The following is a 21,449-nucleotide window of genomic DNA, read 5'->3' on the forward strand; positions in this document are numbered from 1 at the left end:
CCGACTCCATCTTTAAGAGTAAGAGTTGAACCGCCGTAGCACATAAAGCATTATGGTTGGTTCATTGTTGAACAAGAAGTGTGATTGCTCTTGGCTTTATGCGAAATTGCGGAATGTGTGCAACAATCAACGCTCTCAAAATATAATACTAATGATTCATTAGTAGATGTAGACTCAAAAGATTTTCTTTTAAATTATGTTCAAAATCATTTTCAAAGGGTGGATATTATAATTTGGTTTATTATCGTTATTAACTATGATATTGGTTAGGTCTAAACCATGTGTCTATTATTTGTTCATAAGTCTCCTTCTGTTGTTGTAAAAGTTATCGATTAAGTATAAACACAAAATAATTCCCATAACAGGATGAGATGGAATCTTAACATACTATATAGATGGACATATTTATAAAGCTGTTAACTTTTGCCTTCTTCTGGCTAACATGATATTATTATTTGGATCCAGTCTATTGATTGATCCCATTCATATTATGATCGTAACATCAGCTTTACTAAGTATCTAAATTATCTCCAACTACTGATAAATCATGAAATATGTAAGAAGTGAAACTTGTACTAACTAGAATATGTGGGCCCGACGGCAAAGTTTATGTTAAAAATGGAAAGTTTTAAAGTATAAATTAGAGGACATACAATCTACATCACACATATATATAGTAGATAATAGATCTGATTTTCATTTACAGAGAGGACAATAAAAAGGTGTGTTCATACATTTCAAAGTCTGCATATTTGCCCACTGCTTCACGCCTACGCAACCCCTCTTCTTCTTTTTTCCTTCAAGATCTTCTTTTTGCTTTTGCCATGTTTCCATGTCATCATGCTTCTTTTTTTTATTGTTTCAATACGTATCTACCCATTTGATTTGCTGTGCTCAATAATCGAAGTACATACAGTAACCACTTCATTGAAATTGCAAACTGCTGTTTCATCTTTCTTTTTTTTTTTTTTTGTCAAAACTGTTTCATCTTTCTTTTACTTTTGAATTTTCAAACAAAGATAAGAATCCTAAGCTCTAGTCACATTTGGTAAGTACAAATATCAAAGTACTTCATAATAAAAGGGAAGAAAATTACGTTAAGTTGCTTCATAATAGTTTTATTAGACAAACAAAACAATTTTTATTACAACATTAAAATCCTCCAAATATAGGAGAAAACTAGTATTAAAATTAGTACAAAACCAAGAGGCCCCCCCCCCCACCCAAACACAATTTCAACTTTCCATTGTCAACCAAAGTGAAAAAAAATAATAATAGTACCCGACACCGCCCAACTCCCTTAAACCCTCACAAGGTCAACAAAAAATATCATAGAGAGCATGTCTTTGTTACTAAAAATATAATAATAAAATGTAACAAACTTGTAATACCCCAACCTTTATTCTAATTATCATCCTTATTACTAATCATAACATAACAATCTCAGTTTATAACCTAAACACACACAACTTCTAACTACGCTCCTTCTGATTCTTCAAACTTCTCAGACAGAACAGCTTCAATACATCCAGTCTTGAGGAAGACGTCTTTCTTGGTTCAGACAACCAACTGCTCTGTAATTTCCCTGACGCGCAAGTAGTGTACTTCTTGCTAACATACACTCTGCTCAAATCATTAAAAACTAAATAGTTAGATATTAACTCAAGAGTCTAATTAAACAGTTTCTGGTATTGAATCATTACCGTAATCGAACTGGCTGAGTCGTGACCCAACGTTTGTGAACTCATCAAAGTTCAGAGTCTGCGGAGGACAGACTCTCGACTGCGACATAACACTTCTATTGACTGGTGCTGGCTTCTTGATAGGCTCTGAGGAGGCTGTTGGGTATCGCCGGGGAAGAAAAACTCCGGTGCCGGCAGAAGGACGCTTCACAGGAGCTAGAGCGTGTTGAGGTATCCACGTGGCGGCGCTGGACGAAGCATTGCGTCTCATGTTCTGAAACGCGATGTCCTCGTTCAATGCCCTCTTCGGGAAAAGATTCTCGGAGGACTTGGTTCTTGCCTGAGAACAGAGCCACATCTGGTCAAGAAGACGCTGCTGCTGAAGATAACGTTCGGTTTGAAACGCAGCGTTTTGGCGGCGAAGAGTGAGACTTGGGCTTTCACGGGGAAGGTGAGGCTCGTAGCTTCCGAGTTTGAGCCTAGCGACTTCTCCAGCAGCAGCGGATATCACCTCCCACGCATTGTCTCTCCGAAACGACGTCGTGTGCGCATGCGACGGTGGGATAAGTGGCGAAGTTGCTGCCACCTGACGTTTCTCCTCGGACTTGAAGGAGGGGGGAGGGAGGCGGTGAGTGGAGGGAGCGAGTCGGCGAGTCAGCCCGGCGAGGAAGTCTTCTTCGTCGTCGCTGCTCTCGTCTTCCGTCTCGGTGGAGTTCCCTGGGGAGGTGAAGCCAGGGGAGAACGCTGGAGAGTCGAACTCGTAAGGGAACTCGTTGGGGAAACCGAGTCGAGTCGGGGTTAACTCGGAGTCGGTTGTTTTCTCCATGAGAGGGAGGTTGACGGAGAGTAGAGGAGGAGGAGGGAGTCTAGACATGGCGAAGAGTAGATAAGAGAGAGAGTGAGGAGGGGGAGATGGGAGAATGTTGAAGACAGGGTTGCTTTTATTAAGGTTTCTTTGAGACAGCTCAAAAGCACTTTAACTATCTCTCATTCTTTTTTTTTATTTTTCTTTAATAATGATTTTTAATTATCCGTAATTAATGCGTGATGGACGAAATTCAAAACTATGTCCCTTGGTCTTGATCAAAAAAAAAAATTCTATTTAGAGGCTGGAAACTTGGATAATATATTTGAAATTGTTTACCAAAAAAAAACTTTTTATTATGGCTCCGAATGGTTACCGCGGTTTGAACGGTGCGGGACAAGCGGTTCAACTGCGGTGCGGTTTTAACAGTTATAAAAATTTATAGATATATAGTATAGGCTCTGAATGGTGACTGCGGTTTGAGCGGTGCGGGACAAGCGGTTCAATTGCGATGCGGTTTTAATAGTTATAAAAATGTATAGATAAATAGTATATGTAGAGATTTTTGTTACTGTTAACTGCGGTGCGGGACGGGACGACGGTTACCATTCGAAGCCGTAGAGATTTTTATTACTGTTAACTGCGGGGCGGGACGGGATGATGGTTACCATTCGAAGCCTATATTTCTTACTATAGATCAAGATATTAAAGTAATGGAATATGTACGGGGGCATGAGAAATACAGGTGGAACCCACTTAATCCCAACCAAGTTGTTAATTTACAGCTTATCAGGGTCTTATAATCTTTTAATTTTACTCGCTTCTTTATAAAATCTCAGTCTTTTGTACTTAAAATCTGTTAATATAGAAAAACAATAGTACTCCTATTGTATGGGCTAATTAAAAGCATAGAACAAACACTTCATAACTACGCCTTCTTTCTCTTTTCCTCATGCAAGTCCTTCTCATCATTTGCGCACTTTACTTTTTTTTCTAATCTTCTAATTACATTTACTGATTGCATAATTAGTTACACTCCTTTTAGTATTAAAATTCACCGTAAATAATTGCGTTAACTGCAATTAAACAACCGATACGTTATGAAGTCCCAAGGGTTTAAACTGTTAAAACTGAAGATTCTGCGACTGTTCGGTTTTTTCAGGTAACCATTGAAGACCCCTATTTTGTAGGTTTTTCTCTTTAAAAATAAAAAAAAATTTAAAATATAGGTTTCATAGAAATCTCGTGACCACTCAGGAACTTTGAATTTATAGCTGACGTGGCATTTCAGCAGATACGGCAGATTTAAATCAGTCATCCGTCACTCTCTCTCCCTCCTTCTCCGTCGGGTTTGTAAACTGTCATGATCCATCTACAGTTCCCTCCTCCGTTAAACTTAACGGCTGCTTATCGAACTTGTCTCAGAAAACAAACCGTCATATAACGACGGACACGAAACGGTTGTATAAACTGGATTGGATAATGTGTACATGTTTCCCGCCATTTAGGGCGGAGAGAGGTGGGAAATGGTGGTGGGGACCAGCTCTTGCCTGCCGAAAAAGACAGCACCGTTAAGTCAAAAGAGCGGGAACAGATCTTCTTCATCCATCCTCTTCTTTATTTGGAATATATTAGACTGAAGCAAGAAAACATAAACAGCGTATTTTATTAATTTAAAACCAAAGAAACTCAAAAAAGGTTTCGAAATTACTATATTGTTTTGTGCCCCTAGTTTGCTTCTCTTGTCTCCGGACTCCACTCTCAGATGTCGACTTGGAATTACTATACTACTACTATCATAAACTAAGAGCACCCACAAATAATTAATAATGTGTAAAACCCATTGTTAAAGCTGCTGATATTGTCATAACAACAACATAGAATGAGGTGGAATCCATTTTATTCCGTAATTTACGACGGGATTTGGCTTAATAAAAACATGTAATTATGGGCAATGAGCAGAGATTAGGGGAGGGGAAATACACACGAGAGGAAGGGCGCGTGAGGGGAGGCAACTGAAGGTGGTGGGTTGTGTCTGCCAGCATATGCTTTACAGGAAGCTGTCTTTCTCTCTGCCTTCATTCCACAAGAACATTATTAAAAAAAAATTAAATATTCTTTAGTAAAAGTAAAATAAACTAACAAGAGGCAGATTGAATGGTTGGGGCCTGGGGGAAATTTACCTTATCCGAATTTGAATCAAGTGATAAGTGAGATGCGATTTTTATTTTTTTTCAAGAGATAATAAGTGGAGTGGACTAAACAAGAGCAAAAGGAAAAACAAAGAAATCTGCAAATGTCATTTCGAATTTCCCGCCGAAAGCCTATAAGGATATTGTGACAGAAAGATATCATCCGTCCATTTCAAATGTGAAGTCTCTTTCTCTCATAAGTATGTCATAATAAGTACTACTGTACTAATAAGAAAATCACAATAATCTCATGAGATTTGGATTTTTACAAAAAGGGATGAAATAAAATAAATCATCATTTGAGTTATCAAAAAAATGAACAATTTATTCAAAATCAAAAGAACCAAACTAAATTAAACTGAATTCAAAATTTGAAATCGAACTAAATAATTAGTTAATATTATCGACTTTTTATGTGAAGAAAATTAAACTCAAATTTCTACCAAGTTTCAAATTAGATAGTTAGGTAAGAATAGTGAATAATATAGCCAGCAAAATGGATTTTGAACAAGATTGAGAGGGAGACACACTAATTAAGAAGTACTGTTGTTTTAGGAAATTGCATAGGGTGAGAATCTTAGCTTGACCATTTTGTAATCATAAGTTACCTACATCTTTTTACTTTGCTTTTTTTACATACTAGTATATCTTACACGTAAACGAGGCATTCGTGTTACTTATGTGCAAACATGATTTCAACACTTTGGTCTTCGAAATAAACATATAAAAAATTACACATGAAATATGACACCAGCAACAGCCTTTGGCATGATCTCAAGTTCTATGATCCGGTTTCCACTATATCTAATGACGACCAAGGAAATTAAAAGCAACTTTTGAGTTTTAACTATTCTAGTAATACACCAAACTGAATAAAAAATAGATAAACGCTATGAGATGAGAGGTATTCAACATAACAAGTATAATATACAAAATCAGAAAATATTAATATAAGAATACAAATTGTTAAAGTTAATCTCCAATCATAGTTACTTAAACAACCAATATGAAGGAATTTTTTTTAAAAAGAAGATGAAACCTATATTCTTTGAGTTTAGAAACTCTCAAAGCAAAGGAAATGGCCCAAAATTTTCTCCGGCCACATGCAATAGAAATGATTCTTCCTCGTTCACTCGGTTTTGCAATGCTAGCACGTGCTATGCCAACTGTTTATCACATCCTAGCATGTGTGGTGTACACTGTTAACTCACGAGCTCATCACGTGCGCCATAGAAAGTATGCACTTAGCATTATGCCATTATCAATAGCAATAGCACTGGTTGAACCGTCAATGGTCAAAGCCTCGAAAACATTTATCTTCGAAAGAGTCTCTTTGTTTTCATTCAGTTCCTCGGTATGCATTCGTCTTTTGTATTTGCATATTTGGCAGTTTAAATTATACCATTGAGTTTATGACTTATGAATAGGTTAGTCAAACTGGATTCGGCCCATTGGTTTGAAAATGAATTGAAACTTTTAGGTGTGTTTGCCAAATCCGCAAATCTCGGATGCATATTATTTATTAACAAAGTCTATAGAGGTTGATTGTTTGTAGATTATAGAGTAGTTTTTAGTTTTTAGTTTTAGTTTTTCTAAAATCTAGTTTTCACCCAATCAAGATTTGAGTAAAGTAGATTTCCTATTTTATAGGGAATCCAGATTTTCAACTCTTTAACCATTTTGTACATAAAAACTAGAATCCACATTTTATGGGTTTTCCCAAGTCTTGCGACAGTTTTCATCATTTTGCAATACATTAGTTATTTTATATATAAAAGAATCACATCTAAAAAAAAAAAAAAACATCAACAAATGGTTTAAATCCATGATATATAACTAATATTTTGTATCACGAATCCCAAAGAAAAGTTAATTAAATTTGTTAGTTATAAATATTATATATTTATTACCTCTAAATTTAATTTTTATTTTAAAACCCAAGGAAAATTTAATTAAATATTCTTATAATATTTTAATTATGAAAATTTTATACACTTCTAAAAAATATATTTAAAATCTGGTTTGGTTTATTTTTTAAAAAAGTAACTATTTTCTGTGGTAATATTTAGTACTATTTATAATTGTATAGTAAATAATATGTTATTATTAATAGTTTTATTTTGTTAATTTTTAATCTTTTGCAGAAAATATTAATTTTATAAAAAAAATATCTACTTTGTAAAAGCTACATTTATCCTAAAACACATGAATAAAAATTGTTTTAGGTAGATTAATTTTATAATTATTTAAATAATAATTTATACAATAAAATTTACATTAAGTTAAATTTGTTAGCTATAGTTATTATACATTTATTACATAATATTTTTTATTTAAAAACTAACTATTAGTTTTTATGTTAAAATATTTGAATAACATAAATATGTATTTTTACCATTTTTTAAAATATAACTATTTTAATTTTATTTCACAATGATAATGTTATTTTTTTGTTTTAAAATATTTTTTTTTAAAAAAATTATGTATGCTTTGATGATAGTATTTTATTTTTTATTCTTCAATAATAGATATTTTACTATTTATAATATTTAAAATTTATTTTCTTTTAAAAGCAAAAACCAGAAACTAAAAACCAAAATAAAAAAGGGAAAATTGTTTTTTTAGAGCAAAAAAATGGTAACTATGTCCTTTTATACTAATCTATACTAATTTATGTCCTATTAGACTAATTTTTTTCAAAATGGCAGTAATGCCCTTAAAATTGTAATTTTTTTATTTTTTTCGTTTTTTTTTTATTTTTTTGTTCCTTTTTCGTTTTTTTATTTTTTTTTTTAAAATCGATTTTTTTTTTCAAAATATAAAAGTGAATATTCCCAAATATTTTGTTTCCATATTTTTAGGAACTGATTTTTTATCCGTAGAATACAACTAATATGTAGAAATCGGTTTCTACAGTTTTTTAGAATTATAGTTAATGTTTAGATTTTGATTTCTACATGTTTTAGATTTATAGTAAATCTGTAGAAGTCAGTTTCTACGTGTTTTAGATTTATATTAATGTGTAGATTTTGATTTCTAAAGATTTTAGAATGATAGGTTAAGCGCGGAATGTGTATTCTAAATATTTTTAGAATACTCCTATTTACGTAGATCACGTATTCTAAACATTGTAGATTCAATGGAAAAAGTGGATTTCGTTTTCTACTTCGTAGAATGTCATTTCTACTTTATTTAGAACATAATATGAAATTTATAATTTTAACTTTTTTATAACTGGAAAAAATATCACTAAGTTCATATAGGTAGTTTATCAAAAGTTACTATTTTTCCAAAATTTTTTTGTTTGTAAAATTATTTATTAAATTTATTTTCAAAAATATTAAAGGGTGTTATAGGAAAATATGACACAAAATATAGATTAGTCTAAAGGGACATAGTTACCATTTTTTTGCTCTAAAAAAACAGTTTTCCCAATAAAAAACCACCAATCAAGTTTTTCAAAAAACCAAAATCTACTGCAAAATCAAAAACCAAAAACTAAAAACCAAAAACCAAAATCCAAAAACCAAAATCTAGAATCTAACAAAACAATCATCACCATAGTGTTGTATTGCAAACGTAGCTCAAGCAAAATATCAAGTTTTCTTTTCGTATCATCCTTAATCAAGACCAAATTGTTCACTAACAAACAAGAGTCGTTGTAGTATAGTGGTAAGTATTCCCGCCTGTCACGCGGGTGACCCGGGTTCGATCCCCGGCAACGGCGCTCTTTTTTGCCTTTTTTTTTTCCATGCGGTTTCCATTTTTTTTTTCTTCGTCACAGGCCCACAATATAGACATTGGGCTGTGTTCACTCTCGTCCCGCGCTTCATTTGTTCTCTCATCCATCAACTACTTAGACCTCGTCGAATCTTAACGATTTTAAGTTTTTAACACACTGAGTTCATTTTGTTATTTTGTTGTTGTTGTTTTTGGCATAAAGTTTTATCACATAAATAAAATGAAGAAACAGCTTTTGATTATACTTAACAGCAGATGTTTGATTACTAGTATAGTAGTATGATATAATACAATCCCATTCGAAGAACCTGATGATATATTGGATTACATATCAAATACTCCCTCTGTTTCATATTGTAAGTAGTTTTAGGTAAATTTTTTTGTTTCAAAATGTAAGTAGTTTTCATATTTCTAGGTAACTTTTACATTTATTGAGTATAGTGTGACCAATCAAATTAAATAAACTTATTTTTGATTGGTTAAGTTATATCTAACCTATTTAATATACAATACTTTTTAAAACATAATAATTTTCTTAATCTTTGTGCTTTTAGCCAAAACTACTTACATTATAAAACGGAGGGAGTACAATAAAAAGACTTTCGATAGGCGTTGATTTCAGTAAAAAGAGACTTGTCTAACTTGTTGCCTTCGTCGAAACATATAGAATCAACAAGAACGAGTCTATTCCCTTGATATTATATAAGTCAATAGACGTTAATTTCATCTTATAATATATTATACGATATATTATTTTATCTCTTTTTTATAATAAGACATATAATATACTTTTACATTACTTCTTATATATATGAATATTCTTTTCTAGGTTAGGTATTTCAACACGTCAATTTCCATATTCACCTTATTAGGGTTCCTGCAAAATGATAACGAAAACTGTATTAAATATAGCTTAATAGCACTAGTGAAAAAACTCGGGAGGATGAGGTATTAACTTTCTCAAATTATAAATGTAATCATTGATTATATTTAGATAAATAAATTTTTTAAGAAAAATAAATCGTTGAATACTTTTTTATCCACTACGATTAGTTCACTAATAGTTATTTTATTTTGAAAAGAATAAGACATTAGGTTATACAACTATGTAATATTCATGAGACATTCAATATATAGTCGTGTACCTTTTTATAGAGTGCAGCATCGGGTAGAATTGATAACTAGTAATAAACTGAGCCTGCATATTTTGATTATCTATATGGGTGAGTCGTTTATAATGATAAATATGCAAAAATATTAATGAAAAAAATGGAGTTGATCTTTAATTATATAGACAAAATGTTTGTAATCTTACCTTCCCACCAGTTTCCTCTTGAAGCACTTTCAGAATCGCCTTCCTTTCCATTTTTCTTATACTGGATAATTCAGAGTTAGCGAGTTTAGAGTATTAAAAGTACACATTATAGACTATCAATGTAGTTATACGTGTTTATATGAGCTCAAGTATCCAATTATGTCTCCACAGTTGTGAAGTGTTCGAGTTAGATTGCTTTGCTTGCATAAGATGGAAACCTAATCCGAGTACTAGTCTTAACTTTACCGATACTTAACACAATGATATTGGTAGTTAAAGAAACACTTACAGCATCTGGATTGTTTGTTGATTGTGGTGGTGTTGAAGAAGGATAGTTTTCTTGGCCCCCATAGTAAATGGATGAGCTCAAGTTGCATGGTGGTTGTGTTTCTTCATTTTGGTAATTCTTTTTCTCCTTATTTTTCCTCATTTCTCCTCTTTCATCTGTAGCCCCAATCAAATTTCTCACTTTTAATACGTGAAGTAGTATTTCATTGAGCTCATAGTTAAGGATAAGTTGAAATAAAACAATTTCTCAAGGAATGACACTCCAAAAGGACCTAAACACTTGAGTAAAGTCACTAATAGTGAATAAACTCACATGAAATCCCAAAATTCGGATGCTCATATTTGGCAGCTCCATTTCGATTTGCCAAGTCTGCTTGAGCCCCCTTGCGTTGAGAACAAATAAAGTTTTTATATATAAGAAAGCAATACATACATGCAATTTGCACTTTTAGAATGATGTTGATGAAATGATTCATACCGTTGCAGGTGGTGGGAAAATGGATTGGAACAATCCTGTTGTTGATGAAGAAGACGAGGAAGAGTTTCTTGGACCAAAAAGATGATCGAAAGATGAAGAAGAGGAACCAGATACTGACTTTTTCTTGTCCATTGACTGCTCTTTGGAATTTTATGTCGTGTACTTGTTTTTTTTTAAATGTCAAAGGGTTAGTCCTTTGTAGCTAAGGGAAATGTGTTCAAAGGAGAAAGGAGAGAGACGAGAGAAGTTTGCTTTCAGAAAGATTTTGAAATTGTTTGTGTTGGGAGGTATGTTATCTACTCACTCTCTTATATGCTTATTTATATACACTACTAAACACTTCCCAACTTTGACGATATATCAATTTTGAGCCCAAAAAAACCTTTGACGATATATGAAACCATTTTTACAATTTAGTTATATATTCGTTATTTTTTTTCGTGATCACGATGCTATTTAATTAATTTTATAATTACCCCATATTTTTGGGAATATATATGAGTGAAATGGACCGACTAATCGAGAAAAAAATCAATAAAAATATAAGCCAAAGTTTTAATTAGCTATAGAAATTAATTAGTAAACAGATTGATCGCCAGTCAATAAAAAGATGGGCAATACTATCCATCGATAATCAGTAACTAGCCGTCTTATAAGCAAGCAAGATACTAAATCTTGTTGAGTACACAAATATGTGTATATAGCCGGTGGCGTAACAATGATGCATGCATGGTAGAAAATAATTAGACCTACATTACACAATATTTGATTTACATTATTGAAAAGAACTCGGTTATGCTAGATTTTGCTACCGTTGGCTAAATAAGATCTGGACATAATATGAATATATCACTCGGTTGTGCGATCTACAGGAAGCTAGCAATAAAGGAAAATGTTCCAGAAATTATGTAAGATATCAGAGATCTTAAGATTCGAATATAAATTGACTAGCGTACAAATATTTGATTACAATATCTGTAAATATTAAAAAGGGATAATCGTATTACTTACTTTACTCGTAAGCATAATTAACGTGCCCCTTAGCACTACAATATCACATACTGTATATTGAAAAAACATTCCTGGTTAATTTGGATGCTCCGCAAGACAATATAGCCCCGAAAAAAAAAATCTTATCTTATGCCAAAATCTATTTTAACTCTCACTTGTTGTGTGTACATGTTTTCATGCAAGGGCTAACTAAACATAACAAGGCTTTTGGTCAACGTCTGATACATCTTAACCAGTATTTGCATTTTCTTTGATCTTTACATTTATAACAGCAAACAAAAGCAGAGAAACTTTGTTGTAAATATATAGTCTGATATATCTGTAAGTGGCAGTGACATCTATCTCACAAATACGAACACGATTTTTTTACGCATGAACCAATCAAACCATTGATTTAATATCGTAACGAATTGCATATTTCTTAGAATATATGATATAGTGCGTTATATTAATGTGATGGCCGTGTCACCATCCGTAATCAGCTTAATATATTGTTATGAATCTATTAAATGGAATTTGACCGGTAGAACATAATGTCAATACGTGTGATTGGTATTTGTCCTAATGTTCTTTTTATCCGTTATATGTTTGACAATGTATTTTAAAACATTCCCTGCAAAGATACAGAGCACATAACCGGTTGTAACTGTATCTAACAAACACTTGGAATTATTTGTACAATAATGCAAGTTAAATCAAAGTGAAAGCTAATGGTATAGACTGCTCACGCAAGGAATTATTCGGCTGCAAAAAAAAAAGAAACATTGAATGTGGAAAAGTGTGTCGATACGTGACCTAGTTCATGGGACTTGCCGACTTTGGGTACTCTCATGACATGCATGTTCACCATCATCATGATCATCATTCATCCGTTTGTAACTTTCTCAACTAATGGACCCCATTGACATCAAGAAAGTCAAAAGAACTAGCAAAAATAAATTAGAGATGAGAGAGAGAGAAGCCTTTTGAAAAGAGGATCGGTTTGAGTTGAGGAGAGCCATAGTTTGGTAGTTAAAGGAGCTCTTAGCTACAAATACTCTCTGTTCCCCAAGCTTGGACAAATATACCGTTTGGATCTCTTATGCTTAGTTGACGTTTCATACTTTCATATGGCTAAGATGTTTAGATCCATTCAAACATTAATTATTTTAGGGTTTACTATAGTAATTTATCCTAGTAACTACAGTAATGAGAATTAAAACTCGGCTATGTGTTGATGCTTTTGCATAACTTTTTTTGGCTTGTTGAAAGATGGTTTATAGTATAAGTTCATATTCTCTCCAATTATTTACTTTAGAAACCTTTTTTCTTCGATGACAAAATTGTTTTCTCCCGGCCTAATTTCTCAACTTTTCTTAAATTTCTAGGTATGATTCAAAATTGTGAATGAGTTTAACTCATAAATAAAATCTAATACTAGACCTTGGTTGTTTAGTTTGCTTGGTTGCATGTTTACTTTGCTTAGTTGCATATGTACCTTTCTTTCACTATTTCACTATCTATGATTTGGATTCTTGAATTTCATGGATGGGATAAGCCGATGTGGGATCGAACCCTAAAAGCTCTCAACACATGTTATTGTGCAAATTTGATGACTATTCTATGTCATAAATTGATCAGCCACCAATTATTGTATTCTTGTATTGAACTAAAGATTTGAGTTCCAGTAAAATCTTGATTTAATTTGTACGCCCGTTGTAAATTTTATTCTACAGACTGCCAAATTTTCCCTTAAAGGTTTAATTATGGCAATAAAAACATAAGGGTTAAGATATGTAAACGGAACCAATTAATGTATATATTGGATATAAAGAATTAAGACAACACAAAACTAACAGATAACCTAAACAGTATAAAACAAACAAAAAAAAGATTGAAAAACTTTAGTAGTGTTCCTTGTGTTTCCTTAAAGCTTAACAAGAACCACTTGCTCCTCTTCTTATCTAACAAAAGAATTTTAAACGCATATCAGGCCGGAGGATCATTCGAATTTCAAACATTTCAAAACACTATTAACAGATCAAATCTCATATCTAAATTTTTATAAAAGATTTTATTCCAGGTTCGAGATCTTAAACTACTTTGGGCTTAGCCTATGACTATTTTCTCCGAATTAAAAAGTATCAGAACTGTTTTATTATCATGCCTGAGTTCCCGGACACGGCTGATCTCAAGTGCTCTTAAGAACCGCCAGGAAACACAATCTTCGTGCATCGAAACTTATTCTTTTGTAAGTTAGATGCTCATATTCGATTCATTTTAGACCTCCATATGCTTTATGTCCTTTAATTTTGACATGCCACTTAAGAGACAAAGCTCATCTTCACTAATCATCATTTCATTGGTGTCCTAGGACGTAAGAGACGATCATATGCATGTACACACACCAATTATGTGCTTTCAACAGGAAAATGAAAATCATGTAAAAACCCCTTATAAAAATGATAGGAACACGAAAAAAAAAAATGCAGAAAGTGAAGTTGGGAAGTAGAGAAGACTATGGTTTTGCCCCCATTTCCAAGAGAGTTCTCACTTGTCACCACCATAAGCACACACTTTAAAGCCAAATCTTCCAACCTTTTGAATCAATTTCTCTCATCAAGACCAACATCCATCTGCAATCATAAGGAAATGAACAACTCAGTGGATAAGAGTCCTTTCATTCACTTTGTTTGGTATGCTTTACCAAGAACAGACTATTAACTGACCTCAAATGAAAGGATCAAATCTTTGTAGACATCATGAACTTATTAGACTTCTTCTCCGCAGGCTTCAAAACCTGAAACGAGCACATAAGGTTCTCATCCACGCTCATCATCGCTCCAGCATTATCAAACTCTCCACAGTAGTTAGGAGCTGAGAACACCGTCACCTGCTGTCTATCCGCAAAGAACTCATACCCATCTTCCACAACCTGTTCATCATCATCATTCCTTGTTAACACTACAAACTCAGTAGAATCAAAGAGAGATACATGATCAAAACCCTAACCTGATGAGCACGGCACACAAGATCCAAATCATGTTTCTCTAGAAACTCAGAGACTTTGTCCGGACCAAACGTGTACGAAACGCCTCTATCATTCATCCCCATCCTTTAACATCTTTCCCAGGATCAGACCAAAGCAAATGACAGAGCAGACCAGTGTCGGGAATCATAGTCGGACGTGGCAAGCTTCTAACCTCATCCAAATGGTTAAGCTCCGGAGAAAGCCCACCGTGCATACACAGTATCTTGTCGTCTATAAGCGCCGCAACGGGGAGACAATTGAAACAGTCTGTGAAAACCTTCCACACCCTCACATTAAACCTCCTTTTGCACTCGTCGTAGAATCCGTATATAGGGTTGATAGAAGCACACTCGTGGTTTCCTCTCAACAGAAAAAAGTTGCCTGGGTATTTGATCTTGTAAGCTAGTAAGAGACATATGGTTTCGAGACTCTGTTTGCCTCGGTCCACGTAGTCTCCGAGGAAGAGATAGTTGGCGTTAGGAGGGAAGCCACCGTACTCAAACAGCCTCAGCAAATCACTGTATTTCCCATGTATGTCACCTGGTTTTGAGACATTAGAACGTGATGAGATTGAGATTTTTCCAATAAAGTCAATAGTCACTAAAGTCAATAAAGTTGACGTGATGTTTTCAAACTGTTCCTAAGGAAAAAATCATTACAAAAACAAGAAAAAACGCATTCAATAGTTACTAATTAACACACTCAAATGCAATCTTCAAGAAACTGATAGGCATTTTACAAAATGATTATTGATTAATATGAGAACAATCTGGCATTGCAAAATCGAACCTTTCTAACTGTTTACAGTATCCAACAACCATTACATAGTAAACAAGACAAACCCTTATGTGCTTAGACGCGCTAATCAAAAGAAACTCCACAAAAGATCAAACCTTTTCTCAGTAAGAATCAACTCAACAAAGAACCCACAAAGATAGTCCACAAAGTTTCAAACTTTCGAACACTACGAACCCTAAAACCAATTGGGTGACCAAAGAATCGAATTGGGTTTTCGATTAAAACATTACCGCAGATTTTGATGGGCGCCAGCTCCAGCAAATTGGGTTGCTGGAGGAAGATGTCTCTAGCGGTTGTGCAAAGCTGTTTGATCTCAGCTTCCGAGAGCTGGACTTGCTTCCCCGGTCTAGCTAACCGGACCTCCGTGAGGCGCCGGATTATATCATCGAGAACCGCCGACTCAATCGCCGTCGTCGCCATTAACAGAACAACAACAAGAAGACCTTTTGAATTTATTTTTCAGTGTTATTTTAATGGGAAAGATAATTGAGAGAGTGTGTGAGATAGGAGGGAAGGAAGGAGCAACAGAATGACACTACTGTATAACAAGACTCTTCAGCGTTTTAACAGATAATGGGCCGTTACCTAGTCCAATAATGTAGTGACGGCCCATTATCCATTAAGCTAAAAAAAAGAAAGCAAGTCTCCGTTTTTTAGACTGAACACTCCACTCCCTATGTATATCTTTGGTGTTTCTAGTTATTAGTTATTTTATGATAGTATATCATCAAAACTGAAAATATAAACAAAAATCTTTAAAAATTACCGTTAAAAATGTTTTTAATTGATTTATTTTATGATAAAAACTTGTACGATTATAAGTTTTAGATTTGCTTAAAATCGTCTATTTATCCAAAAAATGTAACACATAAATTAACTTACACCCTGATAAAAGGCTTTTAAAAAAAAAAAAAAATTTAGCATGATTTCAAATCCATCTATACTGTTTTTGTTTTGAATAAAACATTAACTTATCTATATTGTTTGAATATTATGGTGATGATTGTTTGTGTGGTTTCTAGATTTTAGATTTTGGTTTTTGGTTTTTAGTTTTTGGTTTTTGGATTTTAGATTTTGGTTTTTGGATTTTAGATTTTGCAGTAGATTTTGGTTTTTTGAAAAACATGAATGGTGACTTTAGATTTTGGTTTTTAGTTTTTAGTTTTTGGTTTTGGCTTTTAAAGCAATAAAATGAAAAAAATTATTAATAGTAAAATATTTAATCTGGACATAGTAAATATAAAATATCCTTATCAAAACACACATAAGCTTATTTTAAAATAAATAAACAGCAAACACAAAAAATATTATTATGTTTTAAAAATAAACTTAAAAATTTAATTCTATGTGTCGAATTTAACTCTATATGCAATAATTTTGTGTAAAATTTTAAAATTAAATAATTATTGATAAATAATATTTACAAATTTAAATTAAAAATTAACAAAAATTAACAATATTTCTACAATTGTGGCAAATATAATTCTACACATATGGTATAATACATAATAATAGTTATATTTTATGAATAAAGTAAAAATTAATTATATTTTAAAAACAATGGCAAAAAATAAACTTTATTAAAATATTTTACATTAATATTAATAGAAAATATTTTAAAACACAGAAGTAATTAAAGTGTGACAAAATATTATGCTTTAGTTAACAACTTTAATTAATGACATTTTTGTAAAATACAACTTTAATTAATTTTATATAAAATGTATGGTACAAAATATTGATTAAAACATTAATAAATTAACTTATCTTTATAAAATTTTAATTATTTCTATAAGTAGTGAAGATATAACTCCAATTGCTTAGAAAAGTGATGTTGTTTTACGTTTATTTTGTGGGCTTTGAAGAATGATAAGTGTATGTCTTATATAAAAAAAAATACTTTTGTGGTTTTTGCTCGTGAGAAACCAAGAAAAAAGAAATTTTGGTTTCTAAGTAAAAAAAGGTAAAATGAATCAGAAACTAGTTTCCCTAGAAAATAGGAAAACTACTTTGTCAAAATCATGATTGGTTAAGAAATAGATTCTAGAAAATCAAAAACCAAAAACTACTTTAAAAACTATAAACAATCAACCTATATATATTCATGAGGACGAGGAGTGAGGAGTGAAGAGGAAAAAAAAAAGGAAATTGCATCCAGTAAACACAAAAAAAAAACAAAATCCACTAACTAACTAAAAACACCTTCTCTCTCCTACTTTTTCTTCCTATCTCTCTCTACTCTCTCTCTCTCTAAAAATCTAATTTCACTTTTTTTTGGCTATTTAGCAAATCAGCCCAAAAAAAGTTATAATACACTATAGTACTATACTATGTTTATAAATAGAATATTATATTATAGTGTTATTATTATATTATAAATGTTTATGTGGGTTGTTGGAGAAGAAAAATGCAATAGGAAAAAAATTGTATATCCATTTAAATTGTATGAAAAATGTTGTAAGAACCAAGTGTCGACTATAATTTTCACAATGAAAATACAGATTTATCATAAATATATGAATTTTGTTATAAATATGGATTATTCTATTAAATTAATTCAGTTGCTATAAATCATTTCGGTTCATTCGACAATGTTTCACAACTTTTTTCTTTTTTTGTCACGAAACTCTTATATTAAATTAGATGTCCAAAGGATTTAAACGGTTACAACCGGAAGTGAATTCTACGGCTAAACGAAAGCGAAAAGTACTACAACAAGAGATAGGAGTGTTAAAGGGGTGAAGAAACCCGTAGACATGCTTCACTTGAAACCCTGAAACTGATGTTCCTAAGAACATACTAATGTCGGTACAACAACCGATGAAAGGGGACCCTGAAGAGCGGGTTTGAAGATCGTTGGTGAACACCAACACTGATGATAAGCCCACTGAAAAGCTAGATTTGTCTATGCAGTCCATTAAACAAACAAGATCAGCTCTTATACCAACTATGATAAACCGGGAGACTAGGTGAATCTCAACTTTGCCGGAAAACATATTGTTGGAAGAGACAGATGGTGAGGCAGTTGATACTGTGCCATGAACTCCGGTTCTAGAGCACTCGCTGGAATGAACAACGGATGTTATTTCCATATAAACGAGACTCATCGTGACAGTTCTTGGCTTTGTTGATAGGTGGGTTGAAACCGGCTCTAAAGAATGGCTGACCTTTATGACTTGATACATAAGCTCGACGGTAGTTGATGGGTAGGCGGTGGTTGAATTCAAACAGGGACTCCATCCTCCAACATTACCGTGTTGAGGCCAGGGAACCATGAAATTCAAACCGAGACGCTCTTCATCAAACATTAACAAGTTAAGCATGAGAGGACAAGTACCATCATGTACATAGGTTGCGGAGCTGAGCTCGGCGCCTTTGATGTGCTGCGGAGGAGACAGTGAAGCTGCAAGCCATGGAGATGTAGACGGAGGCATAGGGGAGCTGTTGGAAAGACGTAGCTTCAGATCTGCAATCCCTAAATTAGCGGGCAAAGGTGGCTCCATCTTTGATATTGGGCTCTCAGAAGCCAAATAGATTATGTTGGACTCAAACGTTTTTGAAACCCAAGCCCAAGAAGAGGCACTCGGCCCATCTATGGAAGCACGCTCAATCTCAATCGGAGTGAGAGGCCTGGGTTTTTTGCCGGCGTAGAGGCAGCCAGCTTCGCAGCGGGGAGCGTCGCGTGGTTGAGACGGTGAGGCTCGGAGGTCACCAGCGCCTTCAAATCGTCCGGCGAGGCAGATCGGAGATGAGGAGACAAAGGTTCGAAACTGAGACGTGACGGTGGAAACGGAGAGGAGAGGAACATCTGGGGGGTCTGGTGGTTCCGGAGGGATGACGGGAAGGAGAACTTCAAGCGGAGCGTACATACACGGCGGCGGCGGCGGATCTGGAGGGGGCCGGGGACATGACGGGATAGTCACCATCATGGCCAAGGAGAGGAGCAGAGCTACTTCAGAGGAAGGAGGAAAGAACGGCGTGGCTAGGGCAGGGGAGATCCATCGGAGCGGCGCCTTGGGATGCGGGCTTGAGAGAGTTTCTCTCTAGGGCGTACAACCATACATGTTTCACAACTTAAAACTTTATCTTATAGCGTTATCAATCGTCATGTGTGTATAGTATATACTATATCTGTAAGTCTTGTCTTTTTTTCTGTTCTTGTTCGTAATGTTAACAACAATTTTTAAGAAAACTATAGTTGTGACACACGACACGTACGTTGAGGCCTAAATGAGCCCATCCATACAGTAGTTATGCCTCTTTTTTCTTTCTTGATCCTAAAGTTCTTTTTTCTTGGGGTGAAATCCCGTAAAGGGTTTTGGTTCACTCTTTCCAACTCACCTCCACGTTTCTCATCTCTAGGCTTTTTTTCACCAAAGATCTTTACAGGTACAAAGTTATAAGAATTTTTAACAAGATGGATAAGATGTATCATAAGATAAGAAAGTAAATTGATAGTTTTAGGTGATTAAAGACAAATGCTGCATGCGGGTGATGGATTTTGCATCGACTGCTCCCTATAGCCTCACCTTTCATATGATGTATGTACTTTTTCTTTGATAAAGTGATGCATATACTTTATTTTGTAACAATAATCATATAAATCACAGTAAAATAAATTGATTTATCCATTATACAGAAAAAAATGATTTAAGAAAGAAACTGAAGGTTCAAAAATATACCTAAACTAAGAAGCCTAAGATTTTTATATTTCAAAACCAAATTTCACAATACAGAAAAATCTCGAGATCACTTGTTTCTATTCAGAAATATGGAAACATATCTCGCCTCAAAGCTCGTCCAAGTAGCATACACCACGGCAGGGAATCAAGTCATTGATATTCTATACAAAGCTCTCTTTCACGATACAACAATGTTTCTTGTGAGATACACCTTTTAAAATGTTGTCTAGTGTCTACTACATATGAAAGGGAAATACACCTTTTAAAATGTTGTCTAGTGTCTACTACATACTTATTAAAGGGGAAAACAATCACCAGCATGAAGAAATACCATTAACACCGTTTAGCTTGGTCAAGCAAATTACCAACAAGATTGTTCGAAACAGACTGATATTGGGATCAGGAATAGGCAAATGGTTTGTAGCAAATCCATAGATGCTAGAAGAAATCTGTATTCATATGAAATCTGTATTTTTCATATGAATTCAGTGTAATACAAATTCGACACAAAAAACAAACTAATTCATTTCATTGTAACTTTTTGGGGGGGAGGGGTGGGTTGAATACAATTTAACTGACAGAGAGTGTTGTAGAACTTTGACAGTTTCATTGAATAAATAAAATTAGTTAAAACTATATTATAATTAATTAAACAGAATGTATTATTTAAATGAGATGTTCCAAAAATAAGCAGCTTTAATCAAAACAAGGTACGTGATCGTCCATACATAGATTGACTTTAGCAAGTTGATAAAGAACTGGTCAGATCTCAAGGTGAAAACTGGTCCTGGAAAAGCTAGATTTGATCTGATGCTGTCTTTAATACAAACTATTAACTTTGATTTATGAAAAAAATTACATTAAAGTAATTGTAGGTTAAGCTTTTGTTCTGTAAAAATTGGGTGTTTTATTCCACTTTGAAGCCTCTTTCACCTTTGTGTCGTCATCAAGGGTCATGACCTTCCTTATATATTGATGCCTCAAATTATACTATTATAATTGGTCCTCTCCTTTGTGTTTTCATAAAGCAATTTGCGTTTAACGTTGCAAAAGCGCATCTTTATCGTGTACAGCCTAAAGTCACGCCACCGTAAGAAAAAGAGACACTAAACAAACAAATAACAATTAACAATGTAAAGCACAACGTAACAATGTCTTATGAGGACATGCAACTTAAAATTCAAATCCTAGATAAAGGTAGCTGGTGAAAGCCTAGCCTTTTAGTCCATTTATCTAATTAGGATTCATTTCTATACCACAAGATTTGAGGTTCGAATCCTATATTGCAATTTATTTTCAATTATGTAGATTTTAAGAGAAAATTTTGGAAAAAAAATTCAACATAATACAAGTACAACTGTACAACCGTTAGAAGTAAATCTTCATAAAATGCGATGCAAATATGATTTATATATAATTTATCGATTATAAATCAATTTGTAATAAT

General features: G+C 33.5%; 3 protein-coding genes, 1 non-coding gene and 1 pseudogene across 9 annotated transcripts; 2 read left to right on the forward strand and 3 right to left on the reverse strand.

Moving 5' to 3' along the window:
* Positions 1 to 1,121: 1,121 nt before the first annotated feature.
* On the reverse strand, positions 1,122 to 2,634 carry LOC103867005. Its single transcript, XM_009145029.3, has 2 exons — positions 1,704 to 2,634; positions 1,122 to 1,623 (listed from the first exon to the last, which is right to left on the reverse strand). Exons 1-2 carry the CDS (start codon positions 2,554 to 2,556, stop codon positions 1,520 to 1,522), a joined length of 957 nt encoding a protein of 318 aa, XP_009143277.1. The 5' UTR covers positions 2,557 to 2,634; the 3' UTR covers positions 1,122 to 1,519.
* Positions 2,635 to 3,969: 1,335 nt separating this feature from the next.
* LOC117134084 lies at positions 3,970 to 6,482 on the forward strand. The gene is given in 3 exon segments (XM_033291713.1): positions 3,970 to 4,057; positions 4,450 to 4,509; positions 4,512 to 6,482. Coding segments are annotated over 3 exon segments (225 nt in total). The 3' UTR covers positions 4,589 to 6,482.
* A 1,757-nt stretch (positions 6,483 to 8,239) lies between these two features.
* Positions 8,240 to 13,655, reverse strand: LOC103867006. 6 transcript variants are annotated; one of them, XM_009145031.3, is made up of 6 exons: positions 10,502 to 13,655; positions 10,337 to 10,406; positions 10,025 to 10,179; positions 9,736 to 9,796; positions 9,566 to 9,618; positions 8,240 to 9,297 (listed from the first exon to the last, which is right to left on the reverse strand). In XM_009145031.3, exons 1-5 carry the CDS (start codon positions 10,631 to 10,633, stop codon positions 9,602 to 9,604), a joined length of 435 nt encoding a protein of 144 aa, XP_009143279.1. In that variant the 5' UTR covers positions 10,634 to 13,655; the 3' UTR covers positions 8,240 to 9,297; positions 9,566 to 9,601. The 6 variants fall into 6 exon arrangements, 3 of the variants coding, with proteins under 3 accessions (XP_009143279.1, XP_033147798.1, XP_033147797.1); XR_004458285.1 differs by having other exon boundaries at positions 9,282 to 9,297; positions 9,736 to 10,179; XR_004458284.1 differs by having other exon boundaries at positions 8,240 to 9,618; positions 9,736 to 10,179.
* On the forward strand, positions 8,335 to 8,406 carry TRNAD-GUC. Its single transcript has one exon. It is a non-coding gene; the product is annotated as a tRNA-Asp (tRNA).
* Positions 13,656 to 13,839: 184 nt separating the features above from the next.
* LOC103867007 lies at positions 13,840 to 15,990 on the reverse strand (annotated as a pseudogene).
* Between the last annotated feature and the right edge of the window lie 5,459 nt (positions 15,991 to 21,449).

This window comes from Brassica rapa, chromosome A05 (genome assembly GCF_000309985.2).
Source record: "Brassica rapa cultivar Chiifu-401-42 chromosome A05, CAAS_Brap_v3.01, whole genome shotgun sequence".
NCBI classification, from domain to species: Eukaryota; Viridiplantae; Streptophyta; class Magnoliopsida; order Brassicales; family Brassicaceae; genus Brassica; species Brassica rapa.

Bases quoted from the DNA above. Each gene is read 5' to 3' on its own strand.
- LOC103867005 (XM_009145029.3), bottom strand. From the start codon at position 2,556: ATGTCTAGACTCCCTCCTCCTCCTCTACTCTCCGTCAACCTCCCTCTC. The intron at 1,624-1,703 runs GTAATGATTCAA...TGATTTGAGCAG, and splicing joins ACTCAGCCAGTTCGATTACG to AGTGTATGTTAGCAAGAAGT.
- LOC103867006 (XM_033291906.1), bottom strand. From the start codon at position 10,633: ATGGACAAGAAAAAGTCAGTATCTGGTTCCTCTTCTTCATCTTTCGAT. The intron at 10,407-10,501 runs GTATGAATCATT...TCTCAACGCAAG, and splicing joins TTTTCCCACCACCTGCAACG to GGGGCTCAAGCAGACTTGGC. The intron at 10,180-10,336 runs GTGAGTTTATTC...TTGGGGCTACAG, and splicing joins TCCGAATTTTGGGATTTCAT to ATGAAAGAGGAGAAATGAGG.